General features: G+C 31.8%; 2 protein-coding genes across 2 annotated transcripts in view; both read left to right on the top strand.

Moving 5' to 3' along the window:
* The first annotated feature begins 919 nt into the window (after window positions 1-919).
* Window positions 920-9,245, top strand: LOC128171677 (multiple epidermal growth factor-like domains protein 10). The gene is made up of 13 exons (XM_052837451.1): window positions 920-1,059; window positions 1,460-1,681; window positions 3,800-4,042; window positions 4,149-4,289; window positions 4,881-5,018; window positions 5,364-5,501; window positions 5,911-6,048; window positions 6,239-6,379; window positions 6,511-6,648; window positions 6,887-7,030; window positions 7,714-7,828; window positions 8,494-8,570; window positions 9,100-9,245. Exons 1-13 carry the CDS (start codon window positions 993-995, stop codon window positions 9,132-9,134), a joined length of 1,737 nt encoding a protein of 578 aa, XP_052693411.1. The 5' UTR covers window positions 920-992; the 3' UTR covers window positions 9,135-9,245.
* A 3,002-nt stretch (window positions 9,246-12,247) lies between these two features.
* The window catches only part of LOC128171678 (multiple epidermal growth factor-like domains protein 10), a 50,345-nt gene continuing 34,750 nt past the window's right edge, over window positions 12,248-27,842 (top strand). Inside the window, exons 1-4 of the mRNA XM_052837452.1 lie at window positions 12,248-12,400; window positions 15,158-15,394; window positions 15,760-15,996; window positions 16,099-16,239. Coding sequence (XP_052693412.1) covers window positions 12,334-12,400; window positions 15,158-15,394; window positions 15,760-15,996; window positions 16,099-16,239 — 682 coding nt within the window. The 5' untranslated portion in view covers window positions 12,248-12,333. The remainder of the gene's footprint in view (window positions 12,401-15,157; window positions 15,395-15,759; window positions 15,997-16,098; window positions 16,240-27,842) is intronic.

A 27,842-nucleotide genomic window follows, 5' to 3' on the forward strand; every position in this document is an offset into this window, starting at 1 on the left:
TCATCATGCATTAAATCTGACCGGTCAAGGCCAACAGAAAATTTTCTTTATAAAACCATTCATGTTCAACTTAATAGAAACATTAAAAACGTCAAAAGAGAAAGTAAAACTCAGGTAATAGACAAATTTAATAATGCTACGAACTTATTTTTTGGCATGGGTGTGCTTGTTACTTACCTTTTCATTAATATTATTATTAATAATAATTTTGTTAAGCATCATTTTAAGAAAACTCTTCAATCAATTGATTGAACCTCAAAATTTTGCTTTGGATTACACATGCTTTTCTTAAATATAAATGATCTTGTATGCGTTAAAATATATCAATTTCATGGTATGTTTATTTCAGCTTTTTTAGTTTAGAAACCTTCGCTTACGAAAGGACAAAACAGCAAAGTTCACAGCATTACTGTTATTTCAACCAAAATGATACGAGCAATTTACAAATTAAATCACAAAATATAAGGAAAAAAAATAGCAAAAAAAAAAAAAAAACCAAACAAAAAAACCCCAACAACAACAGCAACACACAACCCCTCCCCCCACCCCCCCAAAAAATCATTTAGCAGCTGCTGTCTTTCATAACATTTGTTGTTTCTGTTTTAGGTAAATAAATTTGAATCCAGCGAAGTAAAATTCACGACAAAGTTGTTTAAAGATACATGTTGTTTGAGAAATGTTTTGGCAAAATGTATTTAACTTAGTAATGATACCCCGGTGTGCCTTTTGGTGATATAAATTTTTCAATATGCGCTCTTATTGTAACAAATGAGTAATATGAGTTTTAGATGGAATTCAGGCAAACGTAGACATTAAAATACCCCGTGTAACGCTTCATAAATTTACACGCATGTGGTTTTTCATCAAAACAGTATAGTGTTACATATACGCGGAAGTGTAATTGTTGTATGGAGGAAGACATTTTGTTACAAATCTCTCTTTAGAATTAAGACTAAGAGACACGATCAAGTGTAAAACAAACGTAAACAAAGATGGCAGATAAGAATTCAAATCTTTATGTGCTTCTGCTGTCAAATGTCATGATTGTCAACGGTTACTGTAAGTATCCTATGTATCATTGTTCCTTTGGTGAATTGAATTCTTTCTGATGAAATAAATGAATTAAAAGGGCGAATGATATATAAATTGCATAAAATTCAAGTTTGATCTATTTAACTTTTATTCCTTGCAGCCTAATTCATTGAAAACTAGTGCTATGGTTTTCAAAATATATAAAAATGGAAGCAAATATAATTTCCCATGATACTTTTTTTCTCTGGTGCAACTTTTGATTGTTTCTAGGTACCGTTTGCATTGTATTTGACCCACTATCTTGTTAAAAAAATTTGCATTTTGTTTTCATTTATCGATCCACTTAAAAATCGATAAACATTCCTTCAAATTGTTAATGTCATGTTACTGTCAAAAATGAAAGTATTTTTTTTTTTGATAATTACAGTACAGTTTGTAGTTTCCGGTGTTACACAGACTGACAGTAGTCCCATCTTCTCTTCTGGGACATACAATTACTGGCCTAATAGGACTGTGGATGGAAACTTCAGTCAAAGTCATCAAGCATGTCTACATACCGCAATAATTGATGTCTCAGAGGCATGGCTACGTGTTGATCTGCAAGCCGCTAGAAGTGTAAAGTTCGTGAAGTTCTGGTACAGGAACGATAGTATGTGTGATATTTAAATAAACATTTGTTTAATTTTCAATCTTTTAGCACCTGCAAATAATTGTCAGGCAAATGAAAGTTCCAATTTTTTGGAAAATGAAATTTGAAAATAAATGACTTAATAAACTATTAGTAGTGTAAAATGACGGCAAGTTAATATACCAATTTACCTAAACTTACCTTTTAGTCTTTAAGTTGAAATAGATATTATCTCTAGCATTCAGCTCGAAAAAGACACATATGATTAAACTTTCTGAAAGCGTATTTTCCATAAATTGATCAATTACCATATCATTTCTAAACAGACATTTCCAAACTAACATTTGAAACAGCAATAAAGCTTAAAAGAAAAATGCACGTTAAAACCGAGTTCAATATTTGTAATTTCCATTTATTATATTTTTTAAATAAAGAAAATCGCACCCATTGTAAGGAAACCTGATGATTTAACACGGGATTCTTTTAACACCATACTTGAGTGTTGCAAACTTGAATGCTCGTATGGGAGGTTCAGATTTCTGTTTCACAAACTTTATGAATTGTTTACATGCATTCAGAATGTTAGTTGAAATATGTTTATGGCATTTTTCATTTTGTCTGCTAGTTTCCAGAGAGAAAAGTTATTAACTAATATAAGTTGATGTTTTTTACTACTAACGACCAAAACTCAAGTTCGAAATTCACAGGACAGTGGTATTGGTATTGTCATCATAATAATTTGGCCATAACTGAAAATAATTTGTACATGTAATTAGGAAATTATTCCAGCATTTTGGGTTAAAAGAATAAAGTGCAGTTCATGCTTATTTACCAAGCAGAAACTACATGTATTCGAAGGAAGGTAGGCAAAATAGTTGCATAGTTATTAAACTTCAAAAGAAAGTTCCAATAAATACAAGATATGCAATATTTTCTGTTTATGAATTAATTGGGGAAACAATGACCGCTCCTTAAAAGAAGATTTGCGCCTTTAGTTTCTTTATCATCTACTAAAGCTACATATTATTTTGTTTCTTATATTATGGCATTTCTTATAAAATTTAAATTAATTTGTCCGAACTGTTTTATGACTATAAAAGTTCAAAATTTGTAATTTAAATCTGTCAATTTAATGAAATGGAAACAGTTTCGTTACAATATGTACAAATACATAATATATAATTTAGGTATAAGGGTTATTTATTCTTGATTGCTTCAAATGCTGTCATTTAACTAATGATTTGTTTTGGTTCACATCCAATGATATTTATAAAAAAATAGAATAAAATTTGGCACGTCAAAATATTTGACTACTCCAATGTTAACAAAAACAATATACATGTAATTAGAATATATCTATGCCCATTGATTTTATAAAGTTTCCATCATAGTATATGTGCAATTAAGGTTTTTTTTCCAAAATGTTTTTAAACAATATGTTACTAAAAATCTTTTTTAATGTTGAAATTGATAAAATGTTTGTGAATTGTTAAGTTAGCAGATAAACTACAAGACCCAGATTCCCGAAGTCAAGTATTACGTCATGTAAATTTTGACGACATATTTTAATCAAATAGTAGATGGTGGTATATCGCAATAAAAAAATATCAGTTATCTCCCTTTAGCTGCAAAACTAAGCTTATAACAAACATAAAACAACCAGCCATTAAATCATCACAGCATGTAAAATGGCGATTTAGTTTCTAAACCGTCTTCTCGGAACTTTTAATATTATGATAATCAAAACTTCTTATCATTTTCCGGAACATCTTTGGAATATAGTGAACAATTTTTATTTTCCTATTTTTAGTTCCCAAAGACATTACACTTAAGTATTATGAAAATATTTGAACTGTATGCTTGAAATGATTTAAATACAGATACATTTGTCAGATTTTATGGCACTCGGTTGATATTTACAAAATATACATTTTCTATTTTTTTTATTTCATTGCATACATCATCAAATAAAAACACTTTTCGCTCAAATAATGACCATGCCTTTTATTGTTGAAAAATGATTGGTTAATATGAAATACATTGTTGACAAAACAAGTGCTGTTTTTTTATATAACACATTAATATAAAGATATAATATAATGGATATAATGATATAATATTATACATTGGCTTTCTTAGGAGGCAGTGCATTCTTAACTACAATACGTCTGCGGGGTTACAGCATCCGTGTATCCAACACATCAGCCGTATCACCTGGTTCTACAGATGCGTGCTTCACTGATGATATGTCACAAACATTACCAACTGTCATCCAGGAAGAATGTGAGAGAACAACAAGATATGTTTGGTTCTACCAGGTGCATATAAGAGACTCGAATGATAAAGTTCCAATATTGGAAATATGCGAGGTGCAGATATTTGGTTAGTCTTCAGAATTTGCGCTTTCAAAATCTCTAGTTGCTAAGAGTAAATGGATCGAATAATCGTAATTTTTGTCAACACATTTTTAATACTTTTTCATCTTAAGGGTGTGAAACTGGAACATATGGCGTTAACTGTTCTAAAACATGTAGTCATTGTAAGAATAATGGAACATGTGACATTGACACTGGAGAATGTGATGACAATGGCTGTGCCCTTTCTGGGTTTAAATCGCCTATGTGTGGTGGTAAGCTATTAAAACAAGGTAAAATCTTCAGTGGTGTGAGTGATATGTCAGCCCCAATATTTGATGGTAAATATCTGAGGCACTATTATATCTAATACTTAAATAGCGTTCAAATTTAAGAATTCTTTTTACAGGACGTGTTATGATTAATTGAAAGTACTTGAGGGTAAATTATCTACAACCTTTTTTTGTTTTCTATGTAGTGTAGAAATGTGCTCCAAATAATAGTAGCAATAATTTAACATTGCATCCTAATCGCATTGTATTGTGATTATTATCATTTTTTTTACTTTACCAAAATAAAATAGAAATACAGTATATATATGAAGATAAATTTTACTAGATCAAATCTAACAAAATTCAATAGTTTCCATAGACCAATGTGCGTTAATATATAATAAAAAAAACAAAAACAAACAAATTGGGCCTCACACGTAAAACTGCGACTGGGAAATAAATACATGCTTTTTGAGAAACATTAATTTTATTTTTTGAGACTTAATAAATAATCATAAACTGCTACTGAAACTTAATTTTATGTTGAAACAAATGTCGTATAGTAAACATGATGTGATCTTTTTCTTTTGTTAGATTGCCTTTCTGGATTGTACGGCAAAGAGTGCAATTTAAACTGTAGTCAATTCTGTCATGGAAAAGTATGTTATCAAATCACAGGAGAATGTATTAACGGTTGTGAAGACGGATACATAGGAGGTCTCTGCACAATACGTAAGATATGAGCCTTAATACATGCATTTTTTTGCATTATATATATTTTCAAATTACAACACGATGAATTACATGTAATTGGTTACATATCAAGATGTATATCCAAAATGATAAGAATTATGTTTGAAATGTGGTAAAAAAAACCCAAAATCAAAACAATTAGGTTATTTTTTCTACAATTAATAAAATCAAAATATTGCATACTTTGTAAGATAAAGTCGTTGCGAAGTTTTGGTGTTTAAAATCGATTATCATTGTTCAAGATTGAAATGCTTTATATATTATTACTTTTTTAAAATAGTTCTATTTTAGTAATTATATAAATTTAATCATAAATTAATCTAGTGTGTCCAAATGGCTATTTTGGAAGAAAGTGTCTGGAAACTTGTGGAAAGTGTTTGGATGATCGAACATGTGACAACATTAATGGAACGTGTATTGGTGGCTGCAATGGAGGATTTGAAGGAGATTTATGCAAAACAGGTAACAAGTTTAAGATTGAAGTCAATTTAAGTAAAAAGTGACACACGATTATATATAGAAAAAACGATTCTTTCTATGTAATACATATCAATGAAATAGGCATTTCTGTCAGTCCATATGAAGATCTTATACAATTTTTTTTCGTTAAGTGGTTGATATGCCATTTTTTAAAAGAAATGCTATTTATAGAAAAAAAAATTGAAATACACACAGTAGCAAATTTGATCATTTTATTGATGTAATACACATTGTGTCTAAAAAGATCAAACAATATTTTCGTTGTCAAAGATATTGATTTTGGTTTATATCTCAAATGTAAAATTCTGTATTAAAAATCATTTATAATATTTAATATTGTTGTAATCATAACATTAGATATCTAGGTTTTTTTATATTGGTGCTAATGTAGAATGTATTCCTGGAGAATATGGACGAAACTGTCAGTTCCGATGCAGTGATCATTGTTACAACAACGAAGTTTGTGACACCGTTTTTGGCAATTGTAGCAAATGTGCAGAAGGTTTTGATAATGCTAAATGTACTAAACGTAAGTTCCTTTATATATTTCTAGGGAAGTTTGCATTATGTCAGAGATATGATTAGAAAGAAAAAAGATAAATTCAAGGATATGCATATCTGCGAAATATTCACTGTTTTTTCATCTTTTTGACGCATCTGTGTTTCTTTTGTGTGTTAAGTTGTTGTTTGTTATTCTTGTTTTTTGGGGGCGTTTTAAGAATGTGATAGTGGGTATTATGGAGAGAGTTGTATGTTTCAATGTGGACATTGTTTGGATAATACCACCTGTAACAACATTGATGGCACCTGTCCTGGCGGATGTATGTCAGGATGGCAGAACACAGATAAGTGTGATACACGTATGAAAATGCTTAGATATCCAAATAACTAGATATAATCCATAGTCTGCAATTCAACTCGTTTTTTTTTTCATCAATTTGAAATTAGTTATAACCAAAATCAAACAAATTTTTTGTCTTTGAAAACTCAGCATGCAAAAATGGTACTTTTGGGGTACTGTGCATGCATAACTGCAGTGGAAACTGTTTGAATAATGAAACCTGTGACAAAAGTGACGGGGGATGCAGAAACTGTGCTACTGGATGGGAGGGTTCTCTATGTAGTAAAGGTACGAACAAATAGAACTTAAAGCTTAGTTTAAATGGCGTATTAATCTTGTTAACAATTACCTTAAAAAAAGATACTGATTACAAATTAATTGAAAGAGGAAAAAAGCACACACACAAAGCAGCGCTAATTTTTTTTTTAGATTTTTTTGTCGGTTTGATTATTACATTGAATTATTTTTTAAATACAAAACGTAAACATAATCCTGCTTTTGTTTGTGTTTTGCTTTCTAACTAAAGCGTGTGATATTGGACGTTATGGTTTAAACTGTCAACATGTTTGTGGACACTGTTATAAGGCCGAACAGTGTTTCCATACCAACGGAAGCTGTTCTGGTGGCTGCATGGAAGAGTACAGAGGAGAAATGTGCTTAGAGAGTATAGGTATGGTATCATTAAACGGTATATGTGGTTAAACTCAATGCCATGATATTGCAAAAAAATGCATTTACACACATCTCAACTGTCATTTAAATAAAGAAGATATTTTTTTTGTGGAATATCTATTTTGTAATAACGCTAATAAAGGAACTAAAACATTTTATAATTAAGATTGCCTAGCGATATTTTCCGCTTGATATCAAGTTTATTGGTTCAATGACGTATTCTCCTCCTAATGCAATGATGAATGATGTATCCATACGGAAGCTTTTGCAAACGGTTTTTCATATTAAATCAAAATTTTGTTTTCCAAAAATCATGAGATAAGCAAATACGAAAAAAAAATCAAGCATTGCATATTGAATTTTCTATTTGTATTAAAGAGATTCGAACTTGGCATTGTTACGTTATAATTTTATCATTATTATAAAGCAGTAGAGATTAACCATTTTCCTTTTTACTTATCGTATGTCAGCAGACGAAAAAGACAATTGAAATGTTTATACTATCTGCTTCGCTAGACCGAAAAAAATCATTATAGATAAATCTGATTGTTCAAATTATTTATGAATGTTACATTAGTTAAAATCCACAAAAACGGATCAACTGATGTAAATCATTAAATAAGATTCAGCGTCAAATATAGACAATAATTGTTAATGTGGTATATATTGTCGGTTTATTAGGTGCATTAGGATCAACGCAGGATTCGGAGACACCGTATGTTGCAATCATAGCTGTTCTTGTAGCTGTAATTGTCGCCCTGATGACTGTAATAGCAGTACTTGTTTTTATCTTAAGGTACAAAGTAATAATTGAATGTCCATATTAGTATATAAAATTAATTGTGCATATTTCCTTGTGCGTTTATATGTTACATTGTTTCTAGATAATAAACGATACAATTTATTATTATTAAGACTAACTTCGAAGCAATATGCATTTTGATGAATTAATTGCTTACCAATTTACAATGATTTTGTGATATCATCTTCCTAAAAGATAGCATCAAGAAAAAATGGCATGGTTTTGTTTATTCTTATGGGACACCATTTAATGCCAAATTCATTAAGCATAAATCAATGTGTAATTCGTTTATCCAATTTTTTTATTAAACATCTTTGCAATCAAATTTATATTTTGTAATAGTTTAAGAGACGATGAAGTAATTAATAATTTTAACTTAAAATGCATTACATAATGCTCTTGGGAAACATTTTTTTTTAAAAGTAAAGTTATGTTTTTGCAGATAGTTTATGGATCACTTCATTATTCAATTTGCTTAGTCAAATATTCAGACGCAGCAATATATTTGAAAAACAGAAATTAGGTAGAAATTTGCATACACACGTACTCCAAAGGGAATATGTCTTATTATTGTTATGGATAACTTTTTACATAGTCTTCGCATCCATGCATGTAAATCCAATAAGTTTTAGTTATTTTTTTGTTTTAATTCGTTTAAGAAACGCTCGTAAGAAAAACGAAACAAACAGCCAAGTAAACGATGTCGATATGTATGATTTACCAAACGCTAAGCCAGGTAAGAACAATTTTAAATGTTATGTTATCCAAGGTCTTACACAATTTTTTAGCTGCATTAATGTAACCCCTTATACTATTAATAATACACTGTAAACGGAACACCTACTCAGTAGAAAGGAATATTCTATTCCAGAATAGAAATAAATGACTAAATAATGTACACAAATAAATATCATATGATATGAGTTTGTAGTACACACAGTTCTCGGAAACAGTAGAACAAGCGTTGAAAGGTCAATGGAATTAAAGCATGATATTTTAGGATGCTAGGTGGTCAACTAATTAACCATCAGATTTCATTTAAATTTTAAGATATGATTTCTTTAGCCACAAACTTTCACTTTGCAAAGGAAAATCCATATATCTTATCTTCTAAACGTTGATATATGTTATAAAGAGCTCTTTTTTTCTTTAAAAAGGAAACCTTTACAGTCTAAAATTGCAATGGCCATCGAGCTCTCTTGAATTGATGAAAATGACATGATATGTTTTACTTTTCACAGTATATTTTTTTTTCTTTGTTTCAGAAAACAGCGTATATGATCTAATCTCCGCACAATAAACTAAACAATCTATAGAAGTATTTGTCAGAGTGATTGCAGTTGATATTGGAGTATATCGTTATCAAAACCTGGAAATAGCAAGTATGAAGAGTGTTGATTTGTAAAATGATTGGGTGTATTTAAATCAACTAATAACAAATGGTTTCTGATGCGCAATGAATCGAGACGTTTTACCATTGACATTAATATATATATTATAAAACAGTTCTCGGCAGTTGAGTTGAAGCTGACACGAATTCATGAACATATGGTATATATCTATATCGGTTTGTGTGTGTTTGTGCGTGTTCCCATTTTTATCTTTAACCATTAATTCGTTTTCAATATCTATTGATGCGCTCATCGCTCCTAGCCCTTGTTAATGGCTGACAGCACTTTTCATGCCTTAATCGGCTTTAGGTATTTTACACATCGGAACAATTTTCATTAGACGGAAACATTCAAAGATATGTGAAGGACACTTAACTGGAAAGGAATATACAATGAACGAGGAAATAAAACAAACACATATGTGAATATCATCGGTCATTGATTAGCGTTCCACTATATTTGTTTGTTTTATCATTGCACAGTATGCACTTTATTATACGTATATCGCACAGTGTCAGCATGGAAGTCATATAATAAACGTTGTTGTACAATCTGAGAGAAAAAGACATCACATTGTTACATTATTTGATTTCTACCATGATGGAAAGTATATTTCGGCCAAGTCTACAACGAACACGTGTTCGATGTGTACGTAAGGCAATTATTTCTTTGCAGGACATATTTGATACCAATGGCATTTGTTTCAAAGAATATTCCCTCTTTTTTGTCTTTTTTGATTGAAGTTTTAAACATATTACAGAAATACTCGACAGTAACGTTCTCTCCCCGTATACATACCCCAGTTGTTGTTAGGAAGCGATTAAAACTAATATGACGACCAAATCATTTATTTAATTCTAGTCAGTCTTAGACAGTAAGATTTGTTAATGGAATCGATACAATTTTAAATGGAATTGAAATGTTGTGCAGAATCAAACATTTTGTTCTTTTGAGAAAGAATATTTGACTAAAATGTTTATTTGCACCAATGTTTTAAACGTTTGGGATTATTATTTAAATAAATGTGAAAAATAGAAAAAAATGTGTTATATTTTACATCTTTATAGATGTAAACGTATTACATTTAACTCCGTATCATATGAAATGTTTTTTACAGCAATCATTTCCCTCCAAATTATGTAAAACATATATCAAAATGTACATTAAGAACTTGTTTTTTTTTTAAAACTGAGCTAATTTGTTGAAAAATTAGTTTACGCCAATACTAAACGTTTACATTAATAAGTCTGTTTTTGTTTATTTTTTATTTATCAATTTAGAACTTGTATCAAGATATAAAGGGCTATTTACCGCTTTTTGAAGCACTAAGCAAAGCTGCAGCGCTTTTTTGTCGCCAGATTTCTTAACCTACTTCCACTTTCGTTTTCGCGTTTCCTATATACCGCCACCTACTGGCGGTTGCTGAAAAAGTCGTACCCTGGAGAAGTCGTACTCTGGAAATATCATAACTATAAAGTAGTGAGAACTTAATTATCTTCAAGTTATCATGCATGCAGATGCATTTGTTCTACCAGAATTAAATTAATGATGTTTCATTTAATGTCATTATTATTTATCATATACGGGTGCTCCCAAAGCCATATCATAATGATTTATTTCGAGAGAAAAAAATGGATGTTATATGCATTTAATTCGAATAACTCTACAATATCAATAGGTTTTGGGTATTTTTAAATGTAATATGTTACAGTTACGAACACCATGTTTTATATGAAAATGCAGAATTTTTTATACAAAATTTTTCGATTGTCACCTTTTCCATGATAATTTGTACTGCTTTTATTAATTTTATTTTAGGCTTCGTTTTCTCGATGCAATATTTCAGGAATATTTTTCTATCAATTTGCATTAATATGTAATTTTTTAATTATCCAATGATTTGATTATTAAAAAAAAATAACTTTGGAGTTACTTGAAATACTACAGTAAATGTTTGTAATCATCTTTATAAAGTGATACCAGCCAACCTCGTTTAATTTGCAAATATTGTTTTTTAATGATTTATTTTATGTGCAGTATGGACAAATTACGCAGTTAATAAAAACACATTAAGGTAGTAACAGTAAAAATTGAAAGTGATGAGTAAGATTCAACTTTGCTATGAATTAAATATAACTATTAGATATAAAATGAATTCGTGTATTATGTGATAACTGTACCTATTATATTGATACATATGAAATGAAACTTCTTGCCAATTTAATATTGCTTGATAACGTCAAAAGTATACTAAAAGTTGATGTTAATACATTAGGGGTCTTTGCATGGTGTATTGTAAAATAAGGCTGGAAATATTGTTCGATTACCAAAGCTTATATTTTGAAGAATAAGTAGCATTCCCTGCAAGGCAGATCTGTAATGCGATTATTATCATCTCATTTTTGTCAAAACTTTTTGGTTTTTTATTTTGCAATAATATTGGTATCGTTATAAAATCAAGCATTATATTTTTAAACATGATGCTTTAAACAGATTGTTATATTGTAAATTGGAAATTTTGACTTTAAAATCAAATGGATAAATCATTCTATACTTCAAAAGTAAAGATACACTTACATTTATTGGGAAATGCTTTTATAATGACTTTTTAAAAAAGGCATCAGCATTTTGTTTTCACTGTAACACGACAGCATGCATTAATCATTAAAAATAATTATGCATTCTATAACTGAGGCATATCCAAATTCAACATCATTTCAGAATTCTTGAGCAAGTGCATTTTTCTCATAACGAACAATATGATTCTTTACATGTATTTTCATATCAATCGATATATTTTTAACACTTTCTTCCCGGCTTAGCGCTTTTCAGTACTTTCAGTACTTTGATTATGAATATGTTTTCTCACAAAAAATGTACTCTTTAATAAAGTATTGGTGAATCATGTCAAATGAGCTATCTGTATCAAACAGTCATTGCTTTATCAAACAATGCAATACGGCTTTAAAACTTACATCCATGAGGATTTTGCGCAGTAAATACATTGCATGGTACACGGAAGTTTAATTGTATTATGCAACGACGCATTTTTCGTTACAGTTGTTTCGTTGAGACACGAACAAATGACAATTAATTAGGTATTTAAACATGGAGGATAAGAACACATGTTTTTATGTGATTCTTTTGCTGAATGTTATGGCGGTATCTAGTTACTGTAAGTATGCTTTAAGATTTTGATGTATTCATCAAATTTATTATAAAACGTCCTACATGATTATTTATAGCTTTTAAAGGTAGATACCAGTGATATATTTTCAATGTTTATTTTCGTTTTGCAATGGAAATGATTTTATGACATCTAGGTATAAACTGGAACGAAAGTAAAAAAAAATAAAACAGCACTGCTTGAAAGGTTTCTCATAATTTGCTTGTTTTAATTTCTATTCCGTTTGTCTATAGCGGATAAGTGCATTTTTTTTACGATTAACTAAGATTGTTGCATACAACACTTCTCGTTATATGAAAGCGAATTAATATATAAACAGGTGTTTAGATTATGTGTTTGTGTTTTTATGTGATAATGTGATTATGTGGCTAATTTCAACTTTACTTAAATCAAAGCTTCACAAAATGTTCACGGTTGATGTGGTTTAAATATAAGTAGTTCAATGAAACGCGGAAGTTTAATTGTTGAAAGCAAGTCTGATTATGCATTTTCGAACTTTCGAATGTTCAAAAGTTGAGTAAAAGAGACACAAACAAGTATGAATAAATCGTAAACTAGAATTTATATCTGTCTGTCGGATATGGAGACTTAAATGATAGCGTGTAGCAGTGTCTCGGATGCATCTAAAGTTAAATTTACCGAGTGCACGTAGATCTTTTTTCTGGCAACCATATAAAATAATAACGACCTTGAAGAAAGAAAAATTTATCATAATCTGTCATACATGTAGCAAAAAGGTCTACAAAGATATATACATCGGAAGAGTTTGTGATTTGGCATCACGAGTATGTACGTTAGTCACCCGTCGAAGGGCAAGTACAAGCGATATGTTTAAAAATGTCTAGCAACACGGTGTTGCATAGTCTGCAGATAAAGAAAGTCTGTTCAGGAGGGCAAACTATAGGTGTGCAGATAAATTTTGATTTGTATAATGCATTTGAAACGGTAAAAATCATTGTCATCTATCATTCTGATGATACGTTTCGTTTGGTGAAACTTCGATACAGCAATTCTCACTATCTCTCTTTATATCTGATGGAAATGAGCATTCACGGAGTTACGTTTGTAGGTATTCAGTAGGACTGTAGGTGGACAAAATATTGATGACACCTGGAATAAATCCTCGCTTTTTATTGGAAATGTTCTCCAGGAACGAAAATAAGCGTGTTCAGCATATCTTCTCTGGAAAAAAATGGGTACTATGAGACTTCGTCGTCCTAGAAATAAGACTATGCGGATATTTATTTCCAATTTGATAGGTAGACATTGAATACACTTTCACAGATATCGGATCTTGTTTTGGTCGGACGAAAAAACATTTAAAAAACATTAAGGCATTAAAGATTTTTCAACTCGGTCATGTTCAGTAATTTACAAGGGTAGAGGACTGTTAAAAGAACGATGTACTGACTGATGGCTGTTTAAATAATTTATTACTTAAGATATAAGGTATCAATTTATGGTGTATATCAGGGTTTAAAAACCGGTCGGTACATGAACACATCTTCAATAAGGGCTATTTGGATAATGTGATAAAATACCAACCCGTATTTATATCCTAATAAAAAAAATCCAAAAATGATGTTTCTTTTTCATATTTACATTTGTAGCCAGTATGCCAATAAAATTGCTACAGATTTTTTTTTTGTTGACCTACATGTAGATAGCAGTTTCAATTAACATGCCATTACAAAAAAATAATTCAACAAGGTTGCAAGTATTCAATTAACATCAAAAATATAAAAAACTTCTTTGACAAGACAACTCTTTTTTTATTATAGAAAATTAAAAAAAAATAAAGAGTAGTTTAAAGTTTGGCGGATTATTACTACTTCTGCTGAAGTTAAAGTCACAGAGTGGTTGGAAATTGAAAAATAAACCCACAACAAATCGATAAAAACAGACTTACGGGAGGTATTTCCAAAGGGAATCTATCGCAGATATGATAAAAAAATTAATGGCAAAGTGTTTTTTCTCTAAAAATTAGTTACTTGAATCGTTTACGGGTTAAAACGGAACTAGAAGCAGAAAGTGTTAAATTTTATCAAAATGGCATGCATTGTAAATGGATTATACACGGAAGGTCTGTTATATTTTGATCTAAATTTGTAGATAAACAATGCATAAACTTTTTCTGTGTTTGATATTTTGACAAATTGCGAATGTAAAATTTTCACTTAAGCTTTGTTACGATGAAAACCCGTAAGTAGGATCTTACATAAATTCTCACTCAGGATCATTTTTTTTTTTTTGCTTTTTGGTTAATAAAAATGAAAGAATAAACTTTTGTATTACAAACAATAGATATGTTTACACGGAGCTAACCATTAATGTTGCTAAACATCTGTGTTATTTACAATACTTTTTAAGCGTTTCCGTGTGTTTATACATAGAAAAAGCAGTAACCCAGATTATTCATGCGCTACTCTGATCTCTTGACTATGCCTGCTGTTATGCTGAAATAACTGCGTTATGGTAAAATCGTGTCATAGAAGGGAACACGCTACCAGGTGTAGACATTATATTTTATAAAAAGACATAATCTCTAAGTGTTAACAGTAACTGTTTGCGTAGTTTGTTATTTCGCACAAAATTGTTGCGTATTATTCTTTTTTTCATTAAATCATCCACTTGTAGAGCGACACAGATATATTTGAAAGAAAATATTGACTTAATAATGATAACTATTACATTAATTGGTTAATTTTTTTTTAATAAACGGGAATTTACCTCTATTTACCTCAGTGCAGTTTGTCGTTCCTGGTGTAACACATGCTGACAGTAGTCCTGTTCACATTTCTCAACTTCCATCCGGACCATACCCATACTGGCCTAATAGGACTGTGGATGGAAACTTTAGTCAAAGCATAAGAGCCTGTTTACATACAGCTGTCCTAACAAATATATCTGAGGCGTGGCTACATATTGATCTACAAACCGTAAAAAGTATCAAGTCTGTAAAATTGTGGTACAGAAATGACAGTAAGTATCATAGAAACACAATTGATGATCTTTTCGTCATTCAAAAAAAAAATATTCCGCATTAAACAAACTGAAAAATCGTTCTGACATTTGAATATTTCCTAAATTCGATCAATTAGCAAATGTATGATAAAGCGCATGTTCTGCAAATTGTCCTTAAAATATTTGATACGAATTGGCAAAATCACACAATTTCAATGCGCAATGCAACACATAATATCAAGGATGGCATGAACTAAGTATTTCCATGGTTTACCGCGAGCTACCTTATGATTTAATGATTGGATGTGAATAAGTTGACAATGTACGTGCATGAACAAGGGTGCTGCTTAATGAATATATTACATGTATGTCTACTCTGTAAGGAGGTAGTGTAGCAGGAAGCACAATACGTCTCCGGGGTTACAGTATCCGTGTATCCAACACATCAGACGTACCACCTGGTTCAACAGACGCGTGTTTCACTGATGATAGTTTATCAACATTACCAACTGTCATCCAGGAGGACTGTAAGAGAACAACAAGATATGTATGGTTTTACCAGCCGTATGTAAGAGATGGTACAGTTCCAGTTTTGGAAATATGTGAGGTGCAGATTTTCGGTAAGTTTACTGAGTTGCAGCTATCATATTCTCTAATCGATACATTGTTAATTGTCGGAAAAGGGTATTTTCTGCCAAAATTGATTTATCTGTAATTTTAAGGTTGTGAGACAGGAACTTACGACGTCAGCTGCTCTAAAACATGTAGTCATTGTAAGAATAGTAAAACATGTGATATTGATACTGGAGAATGTGATGGTGATGGGTGTGCGCTTCCTGGATTTATATCGCCTATGTGTAGTGGTGAGTTATTGAAACAAGATATCATAATGAGTGTCCATTATTGATGTATCATCCTCTATAATATACAATAAATCTTGTAAAACAAAAAAAATACATTATACTTAACTCTAATTCAAATTTTGAAACTTTTTTTGGAAATGATACCATTTTCTGAAACATGTTTTAAGGTAAATCACATTAATATTTCCTTTGTTGACATTTTTTTCCCATCGCCTCTTTACATGTACCAGTAAAAGTATCATTTTGTATACTTGAAACTACAATGAGGGACATTAGTCATACAACCAATACATTAAGATAAGTTTCCAACGGAAGAACTTCTTGTTATTGCTTTGCTTCTTTTTCACTATTATTATTATTGGGTTTTTTTCTGTCACGTTTTCTCAAAAATGCTACAGCCAATTTTCATGAAATTATCAGATCTTATTCTTGACAAAATGTGTAAGTAAAGTACACGGGCTTTTTTTGATCGTCACTTCCGGTACCGAGATATTAAAGATTTTACGTTTTTGCTTGTTCACGATTTTTCTCAAAAAGTATTTACGATAGAACCTTCAAATTTTCAGAGAAGGTAGAGAGTGAACGGCCGCAGTGCCCTTTGCATATCCAAACGTCCGCCTTTACGTCCGGTCGTCACTGGAAGGAAATGAAAAACCTTAATTTTCAAAATTTTTCGATTTGAATTTTATTTATGTTTTTATTCGATAGAGACGCTTAAAACACTTTAGAATATAAAATTCGTTTTAAAATCGACCCAGGCATTCCCGAGATTTTGAGCTCAAAAGTTCTGAAGCGAGAGTCCGCGTTGCTCAGTCGTTAAAGTGTTGGCGACCCGGGTTCCGTCCCCGAGAGCCGATTATTTTTTTCCCCTAATTTTGTTTTGTTTAACGATTTTACCTTTAAAATGATGGTTTTTATTGTTTCCGTTTTATTTTTATCATAAATAAAAATAATAACAGCTTTTTTAGTACAAATATAGAGCTCCTTTTTGTCAGCAGTTCGCATCGCCGGCATCAAAGACATGCCGCCGAAGCGCCCCTGCAGTACGACCGCATTAGAGTTACTGGGTCGCTTTGCCTGCATCAAAGAAATGCCGCCATCTCAATGACTGTATGCACACAACATTTAGCAATGCACCAACGTTATTCTACATGGTTTTAAAAGGAGGACTGATTAGTATGTGTTCACATAGATACACGCTTGCATGTATGCATGCGTTTATTGACATACGTTGCTGATATACTGATTCCCTAAACACTACAAAAAATAGAAAAAATCTCTCTCTCTCTCTCTCTCTCTCTCTCTCTCTCTCTCTCTCTCTAAAGTACATAAGAACTAAGTACAGGTAAGATGCAGTAAATTGGATAGAGGCTAAATGTACATTGGCGTCCAAAAATTATACATGTATTTATTTCAAGTTACGGGATAATGTCTATGGATTCAAATAATTTGAAATTCATTGTTTAATGATTGTCTTCTTACTGATTGGAAGTCAACGCTTAAAGTCATTTTAATTAAAGATGGTGTACTTTTTCCTTTTTCGTGCATGTCTATATACTGATACAAATCTGTTGCCTGTCTGGGATGAAGAAAAACCTCCGAAGTTTTTACTCGTAACTATACAAACGAACGGGTGACTGCGACAAAATTTGAAAACTGACCACCCGTTTAAGAGTGTTGAAGCCTAAAAATAAACAGATGTAAAAAAAAAAATCAATAGTTATATCTTTCAAACAACGCTGATACATTGTTTTTAACATATGTATTTTATTTAATACCACATATTGCAATATGTGATATTTAGAATTTAATATTCTACGTTTGATATAGAAGTCACCGACCGACCCCCCCCCCCCCCCCCAATTCATAAAATCATTTAGTTTTTAGGGCCCGATTTTACTTGATCTTTGATCTTCGACCTTTAATTTCAACTAAGTACCATTCTAGATTACTGTACTAATTACCAGACCAATTCGTTCATTATGAACAGAGTTATGAAGCTTTTGGCATTTGAGTTTCAGTTCTTGTGTTTGACATGTACTGTAAAAAAAAATTCTAACTCCCAAGCCCTTCACTCAATCCTAATGAAAATTCATGAAAATGAACCTCTGACCCCATTCTTATTGTCTGTCAAATATGCAGCGGATTGAACAATTAAGACGAAATTCCTGAGATTAAACGGCGTTTGTTGCCTATACGTGGAAATTAAATTTACACACTATACACGCACTGACCCCCCCCCCCCCCCCTTCCTATTCACAAAATCATTTAGTTTTTCTGGCCTTATTTTACTGGATCCTTCATCTTGAGCCTTCATTTTCAACCTAATTCAATTCTAGATTACTGTACTAATGACCAGACATATTTGTTCATTTTTAAGAGAGTTATAAATTTTTGGGCATTTGCGTTTCGATTGGCGTGCTTGACATGACTGTAGAAAAAAATTAACTCCCGAGCCCCTTACTCAATCCTAATGAAATTGTGTGTAAATGTACCTCGGACCCCATTCTTATTGTCTGCCAAATATGCAGCGGATTGAACAATTAAGAAGAAATTCCTGAGATCAAACGGCGAGATTAGCCTGTACAGAGACTTAAAATTTACACAGTACAACGGATGTAAGCAGCTGCGTAATATTTCTGTTGCATGTATATTTCTTGTTTTCCATTTTGTCTGTATCTACGATAGCGTGTGAACTACTTATGAATGTTAGAACTGTGGAAATTACTGTCATCAAATTTTTACCGAATAAATTTACGTGTTACTGATTTCGTTATTTCTACATTTATAAAGATTTTATCAATCCTGCTGAAATAGAACAGTCAAACATAATAGTAAACGACACGAAACAAAAATCTCAACACTGAAATATATGGGTAAAATGCATTGTTTTAGGACTTCCTCTAATTGTTGTTAACCGAATCCGAGATCCACACCTAAAAATTCTATTTTCGATTTATTTAAGACGAAAATCAAGCTCGGGTCTTTTCAACCCCCTCCAGACATTAACACGCATCAATATTTCAAACGACCTCGCACTGTTACCAAACATGAATAGTCAGATATCTTACACGTTGTTTTTCATCTCATACAAAAACTCAGCTCCCCTCCCGGGCGAAAACGCCCCAAATTCAAGACAAATTCGGGAATTATTTCACGTCAGCCATGTTTTGAGACACCTGCAAAGGTTGTGTGTTCTAATCTCGCCGGAGCCAAGATTTGTTTTTTCTCTCCTTTTTATTTCTTTTTCTAACTAAAATAAATCAACATAAAAGGGTTGTTGGACTGTAGTACAAGTCGAAAAACACTCTTCAATTAAGATTTAGACAAAAACAGTTTTTTATTATTAGGGTCATCCGTCTTCAGCGGAACACCCTTCTATTCTTATTGTTATTAGGGTGGTCGTTTACAAAGGAAGACCCTCATTTTTTTCTTTGGTTTCTTTTTATTACAGGTCATTAGACCTGTTATTAGGTCAAAAGATCTCTTATTTAATACGAAATAAAATGGGGCTTGTCCTTCAAATTAGGAATCCAACGGGGTGTATAATCCTGCATCCATCGCTCTTTTAGATTACATCTGCATTTTTGATATGTTTCGTTGATGAAAATAAAAGGCAAGGTCATTTCCTCTTCTAAAAATCGGACGGGAGACCTCCTCGTTGCTCGCAACGAGATCGTGTCTAGTTTTTCTTATTTCTTTTTCAAAATTTTGTGCACGCAATTTTTCGAAAACAATTTGACCGATTTCGACCATTTTTTCACAGATAATGGAACATTGTTTCAGTTTTATATTTTTTTGAAATTTTTGTTGTCGTCACTTCCGGTCCGGATTTACGGTCGATTTTGTAATTTTTATACGTTCAAGTTTGTGCATGCATAAACTCAGAGATTATCAGAGATATAATCATGAAATTTTCAGGATGCCTACACTACAGTTTGAAATTTGTCCTATTGTTTTGTTTTACGCCAGTGGCGTCATTTCTTGGAGCTAGCTTACGTCCGAAAATTGGGTACCAATTTTTATTGTATTCTTTTCCACCAACTTTGTGCACGCGATTTTCTCCAAAACTATTGAACTGATTTCAACCATTTCATTACAGGTGGTGAGATGTAATCTGAATTTTTTATATTTTAGAAATTTCTGTTGTCGTCACTTCCGGTACCGATTTATTGGCCATTTTGCACATTTTTACGACCAATTTTGTGCTGAGCTGATCTCAGAAACTATCAGAGATATGACTATGAAATTTTCAGGATAGGTAGTCTATAGATTGAAGTTGTGCACTATTATGTTGTTTTACGCCAGTGGTGCCATTTCTTTGAGCTCGCCTAGACACGAAAATTGGGTACGAATTTTCATTCAAAATGTTCATACATTTTGAACTGTATCTTTTTATCAGTTGATATTTTGTTAAGACATATATAACAAAAGTAGTAGATAATTTAACGTTCTTTCCAAAAAAAGAAATAGGGGCTGGCCCCTTAAATTAGGGGCCAAGACACTTGTAAACTCTATTACGAATAACTTAAAAATGATAAAGATTGTGTAATGCATTATAGAAGCAAAGTTGTTGATCGTAACATTATATGTCAGGTACGCCCATTTATGACGTAATTAGGGATTTTTAGGGGCCAAAGTACTTAAACTTTGACGCAATATATCTAGAGAATTAGAGGCCAAGCCACTCGTAAAGTCTTTTACACATACCTTGAAAATGATCAAATTTTTTAAATGTATTATAGAAACAAAGTTATCGATCGTAACAATATCAGTTTGTAAAACTTATTGCCACATCGATTGATGACGTAATTAGGAATTTTTAGGGACTAAAATCTTAAATCTTTAATGTGCTGTATGTGAAAAAGCAAAACACTTTGTTAATCATTTCAAAGGATATTGACAATTGCATACATTATCTGAAAGGGAGTGGTTAAGGGAAAATTCTGAAATTTTATTGATATTTTAATCGAATCGTTTAAAATTTGAACGGAAGACCTCCTCGTTGCTCGCAACAAGATCATGTCTAGTTATTATTTTTTTTCCACAAATTTTGTGCACGCGATTTCTCGGAAACTATCCAATCGATTTACACCATTTTTTTCACAGATGATAGGAAGTGATCTGAATTTATTTTGTTTTTAATATTTTTGCCGTCGTCACTTCCGGTACTGATTAATTGTTGATTTTGTCACTTTTTAGACCCATTTTGTGCACGCACCATCTCAAAAACTATCAGAGATATGAATATGAAATTTTCAGGATTGGTAAACCATAGCCTGAAGTTGTGCCTTTTGTTTTTGTTTTACGCTATTGGCGCCGTTCTGAAGAGCTTACCTTGGCTCGAAAGTTGGGTACGAATTTTGTTCCCCTTTTTTGTACACACGATTTCTCGGAGATGGTTTGATAGATTTTCTTGAAATTTTTAGGAGCGATAGAAATAAATTATGTCTCAAGTATCCAATTTTTAAGTTTTTTAAAGTTCATTTCCTGTCGTCCGTTTCCTGTCCCGCGACAAAAAGCTTGTGACATTGAGATCTCGAAAATGATAAGGACTTGAGCATTCAGACTTTGTAGGATTATAGACCTATAGTTGTAGATGTCTTTCAACTATTTTGTTTTGTCCGTCATAACTTCCGATCGTCACCGGAAGCACTTCAATGATTATTTTTTCTTTTCAATTAAATTTGTTTTATATGAAATTGAAAAATTAGTAATAATCCTTACATATGTTATGTATCTGATGTTAAATAAAAACAAAAAACTCTCAAATATCTCAGAGAGCGTTTTTTGATAAATGTTTTACCCATGGATATCAGAAAGTCAAGTGATCAATACACGAAACTTATATAGATAATAGATATTCAATAGAAAATGCGTTTAATCGTTTTCATTTTGTCAACCGTCACTTCCGGTTCTCACCGGAAGAGTTCAAACAAATCAAGTTGTTTGAAAGTTTCACTGTTTTTCTTTGACAATTTTAGTAAAATTGATCAACAATAAAGTACAAGTGTCTAATGTTCATAAAATACTAACTTTTTATTTTCACTGAGCATTTCCATTTGTCCATTTCCTGTCAAGAGTCACACCCCCCCCCCAAAAAAAAAAACAAAAAAAAAACAAAAAAAAAACAAAACAAAGAAAACAAAAAACAAAACAAAAACAAACAATGACTCCACAAGATCTAAAAAACGGTGATGACTTGAACAAACAAACTTTGTGGGATGATAGCCCTAAGTATGTATCCGTGTTTACATTTTTTTGTTTGAATTGTCGTCACTTCTGGTCGTCACCGGAAGTACTTAAAATATTTTTTCTCTATTTTTTTTTAAATGGACTGAATACCGGTATAGTATCACACGATCTTGTATATGTTAAATAAGCAAAGATATTCTATTTCCGGTCAGTTATATCAGATATCTTAGAAACGTTGACTTTTTACAAAATTGATACCAGCGAGATTTTAGTCACTGTAAATGTTTGAGACACAAACTTTTATAAATGATAGACAATCGATTGAAGGTATGTTTAACAGTTTTTTTTTGTCAACCGCCACTTCCGGTACTCACCAGAAGAGGTCAAACAATACATTTTTTCACAAGTTTAAATGATTATCTTTGGTGTTTCATCTTTCATGATTAACATTGGTGTACACTAGACAAATGTATAAAAAAAACAGCTTTTATTTTCATAAACCTCTTTTGTTCGTCCGTTTCTGGTCTCGAGACAAAAATCCTAGATTCACCAAGATCGCAGATTTGGCAGAGAATATCGATATTTCATCGTATCATATAAAAACAAAATCGGACGGAAGACCTATTCGTTACTCGTAACGAGATCTAGTTATTATTAAGGTCTTCCGTTTCCAACGGAAGACCTTATTGTTTTCGTACTGTTTATTATTATTTTTTTTTCCAATTTTTGTGCACGCGATTTCTCGAAAACTACTCAACCGATCTGAACAATTTTTTCACAGATGATGGGAAATTATCTGAATTTTATATGTTTTTGAATTTTTTGTCGTCGTCACTTCCGGTTCGGATTTACGGTCGATTTTGTAATTTTATACGACCAATTTTGTGCAGAGTTGATCTCAGAAACTATAAGAGATATGACTTTGAAATTTTCAGGATAGGTAGAGCATGGTTTGAAGTTGTGCACTATTTAGTTGTTTTGCACCAGTGGCGCTATTCCTTGGAGCTCGCTTAGGCACAAAAATGGGGTACAGATTTCGAATCAAAATTTCCATATGTTTTGATCAGTATCTTTTTATCAGTTGATATTTTGACAAGACATGTAGAACAAAAGTAGTAGAGAATCAAAAGTTCTATCCAATAAAATCAAGAAAAAGGGGCTGGCCCCTTTAATTAGGGACCAAGAGACTCGTAAATTCTATTACGAATAACTTGAAAACGATAAATATTTTGTTATGCATTATAAAAATCAAAGTTGTTGATCTCTACATTATCGGTTTGAAAGAGTCATCGTCAGGCCCATGTCTGACGTAATTAGGGTGTTTATTCTTTATCTTCAATTTTTTTTTTTTGGGGGGGGGGTGTAATTTTGAAATTGTATCGATATCTCATGGTATCATTTTATCTAAAAAAAAAAATCGGATGGAAGACCTACTCGTTACTCGTAACGAGGTCGTATCTAGTGATACCAAATCCTGCACAATCTTCTACAAAAATCGTTATGTGCATGGCGTTTAAGAGTGGTAGACAATAAGTTGAATAATGTTGTCTGAGGTGGGATTGGAACGCACCTTTGCGCAGAGAGTGCAATCAAAACCACTTAATTCATGGACGTGAGATTGTGTTAATGCCGCGGTAAGGACATAAATAGAAAGGTCAGGTCTAAATAATGTAAGTAATTGATTGAACAGTGGGGAACATGTCAGTTTCAAAAGTTGCGATCGGAAAGCAAACCGAAACTAGAAATCGCGGGTTCAGTTTACACCAACGCAAGGATGTCGATTAACAATTAGTTATGCATTCTGCACATGTATTTCTGCTTTAAAAGTTTTTTTTCACGTCGTTTACAAGGATAATCTACTGTTTGAATTAAATGGGATTGATATAATTATGCTTGATAAATGAAGAAATGACGAAACACGTAACATGTAAATTTATTCAGTATAAAATCGAGGACTGTAATTTTCACAGTTTCAACATTCAGAAATAATGCATATCTTTTCTGATTTAACAAAATACAAAAAATAAACATGCATCTGAATAGTTATACGTTTGCTTACATCCCGTGCACTGTGTACATTTTGATTCCCCGTACAATCAATACGTGCTGTTTGATTTCAGGATTTTAATTATAAATTGTTCATTCTGCTTAAGATTTGGCCGACAATAAGAATGAGGTCCGATGTACATTTACATGAGTCTTTATTTAAAATTGAGTGAAAGGATCGGGCGTTTCAAATTTTTCCCCTACAGATCAAGCCATACACGGCAGCTGAAGATTCAATAGTCATATTTAGTCGCCTTAAACTCCTAAAAGGTGTCAAAAAGTAACCCCCGGACCACATTTTTTAAATTGTATTCTCTCCTCTGTACAATAAACCGAAAAGATTTTAAAAATCAGATGAATAGTATAAAAGTTACAATTTTTTTAAAAAAAAAAAAATTATTTTTTTTTTTTGGGGGGGGGGGGGGGTTAGCCCCCTCTAAAACCCTTAATTTTTGGCAGTTTGATTCCCAAGACCCTTTCTAGGTCTGCGCATAACGTTAATCATTATATAGATGAAATATGGAAAGCTTCACTTTTAAACTGTGCGAGAAAACGAAGAACGCGTGATTTCTATATTTTACCTTATTAAGGTCTTCCGTTTCCAACGGAAGACGTTATTGTTTTCGTACTGTTTATTATTATTTTTTAAGGTCTTCCGTTTCCAGCGGAAGACCTTATTGTTTTCGTACGATTTCTTATTATTAAGGTCTTCCGTTTCCAGCGGAAGACCTTATTGTTTTCGTACTGTTTCTTATTAAGGTCTTCCGTTTCCAACGGAAGACCTTATAGTTTTCGTACGATTTCTTATTAAGGTCTTCCGTTTCCAACGGAAGACCTTATTGTTTTCGTACTGTTTCTTATTATTATTATTATTATTTTTTTCCAAATTTTGTGCACGCGATTTCTCGCAAACCATTCAACCGATTTCAATCATTTTTTCACAGATGATGGAACGTGACTTGAATTTTATATGTTTTTAAAGTTTTTGACGTTGTCACTTCCGGTACCGATTTACGGCCGATTTTGTAATTTTTACGACCTATTTTGTGCAGAGATGATCTCAGAATCTATTAGAGATATGAGTTTGAAACTTTCAGGATATGTAGAGTAAAGCTTGAAGTTAGGCCCTATTAAATTTTATGTCAGTGGCTATATTCCTTAGAGCTCACTGAGGCACGATATTTGGGTACGAATTTTCATTTAAAATTTTCATACGTTTTGTTCTGTATCTTTTTATCAGTTGATATTTTGTTAAGACATATATAACAAAAGTAGTAGATAATAAAAAGTTCTTACCAACAAAATCAAGAAAAAGGGGCTGGCCCCTTAATTTAGGGGCCAAGACGTTCGTAAACTCTTTTACAAATAACTTAAAAATGATAAAGATTTTGTGATGCATTATAGAAGCAAAGTTGTTGATCGTACCAATATCTATTAGAAAAAAACTATTGCCACGCCCATTTATTACGTAATTAGGGAATTTTAGGGGCCAAAGTACTTAAACTTTGACGCAATATAGCTAGAGAAGTAGACATATTTTGTTAGACATCATAGAAAAGAAAATGTTTGAATTAATGATTTAAATCGATTCCACATATCAAAACACGAATTTATGTCCCCATTAAGGATCTAGAGGGCTGGCCCCTAAAATATTCAATCATTTGTATCTCAAAAATGATCAACAATTTTAGATTGGTGTAAGAACAAAAAAATGTTTGTATTCTTAAGACCTTTTGAAAGAAATCAAGAAAAAGGGGCTGGCCCTTTAAATTAGGGGCCAAGACAGTCGTAAACTCTTTTACAAATAACTTAAAAATGATAAAGATTTTGTAATGCATTATAGAAGCAAAGTTGTTGATCGTACCAATATCTATTAGAAAAAAATATGGCCACGCCCATTTATTACGTAATTAGGGATCTTTATGAGCCAAAGTACTTAAACTTTGACGCAATATAACTAGAAAAGAAGAAATATTTTGTTAGACATCATAAAAGAGAAAATGTTTGAATTTATGATTTAAATCGATTCCACATATCAAAACACGAATTTCTTTTCCCATTAAGGATCTAGAGGACTGGCCCCTAAAATATTCAATTATAAATATCTCAAAAATGATCAACAATTTTAAATGATTGTAAGAACAAAAAATGTTTGTATTTCTAATACCTTTTCAAAGAAGTCAAGAAAAAGGGGCTGGCCCTTTAAAAATATGGGCCAAGGCACTCTTAAAATTTATAACAAATAATTTTAAAACAATAAAGATTTTGTAATGCATTATAGAAGCAAAGTTGTTGTTACTTTGTTACTTTATTAAGCATTTGAAAGGATATTGACAATCGTATACATTATCTGAATGGGAGAGGATGAGTGGAAATTCTGAAATTTCATTGATATTTTAATGGTATCGTTTAAAAAATTGAACGGAAGACCTCCTCGTTACTCGTAACGAGATCGTATCTAGTTATTATTATTATTATTTTTTTCCACAAATTTTGTGCACGCGATTTCTCGAAAACTATTCGACCGATTTCAATCATTTTTTCACAGAAGATGGAACTTGGTGTAAACTTCATACGTTTTTGAGATTTTTTTTGTCGGCACTTCCGGTACCGATTTTTCGGCCATTTTGCACATTATCACGACCTATTTTGTGCAGAGCTGATCTCAGAAACTATCAGAGATATGACTATGAAATTTTCAGGATAGGTAGTCTATAGTTTGAAGTTGTGCACTATTATGTTGTTTTACGCCAGTGGCGCCATTTCTTTGAGCTCGCCTGGGCTCGAAAATTGAGTACGAATTTTCATTCAAAATTTTCATACGTTTTCATCTGTATCTTTTTATCAGTTGATATTTTGTTAAGACATATATAACAAAAGTAGTAGATAATTAAACGTTCTTTCCAACAAAATCAAGAAAAAGGGGCTGGCCCCTTAAATTAGGGGCCAAGACACTCGTAAACTCTATTACGAATAACTTTAAAACGATCAAAATTTTGTAATGCATTATAGAAGCAAAGTTGTTGATTGTAGCAATATTTATCAGGTAAAATCATTTTCACACCCATTTATGACGTAATTAGAGATTTTAAGGGGCCAAAGTACTTAAACTTTGATGCAATATATCTAGAGAAGGAGACATAGTTTGTTAGGCAATGTAGAAAAGAAAGTGTTTGCATTGATGATTATAATCGATTCCACTGATCAAAACTTTAAAGTCTGTCCCCATTAAGGATCTAGAGGGCTGGCCCCTAAAATATTCAATCATTTGTATCTCAAAAATGAACAACAATTTTAGATGGGTGTAAGAACAAAAAATGTTAGTATTCGTGAGACCATTCGATTGAACTCAAGAAAAAGGG

Source organism: Crassostrea angulata, chromosome 2 (genome assembly GCF_025612915.1).
Source record: "Crassostrea angulata isolate pt1a10 chromosome 2, ASM2561291v2, whole genome shotgun sequence".
Taxonomy (NCBI): domain Eukaryota; kingdom Metazoa; phylum Mollusca; class Bivalvia; order Ostreida; family Ostreidae; genus Magallana; species Magallana angulata.

Coding starts and splice junctions, on each gene's coding strand:
- LOC128171677 (XM_052837451.1), top strand. CDS start 993: ATGGCAGATAAGAATTCAAATCTTTATGTGCTTCTGCTGTCAAATGTC. Junction 1,682..3,799: donor GTTCTGGTACAGGAACGATA/GTATGTGTGATA, acceptor TGGCTTTCTTAG/GAGGCAGTGCATTCTTAACT. Junction 5,502..5,910: donor AGGAGATTTATGCAAAACAG/GTAACAAGTTTA, acceptor GTGCTAATGTAG/AATGTATTCCTGGAGAATAT.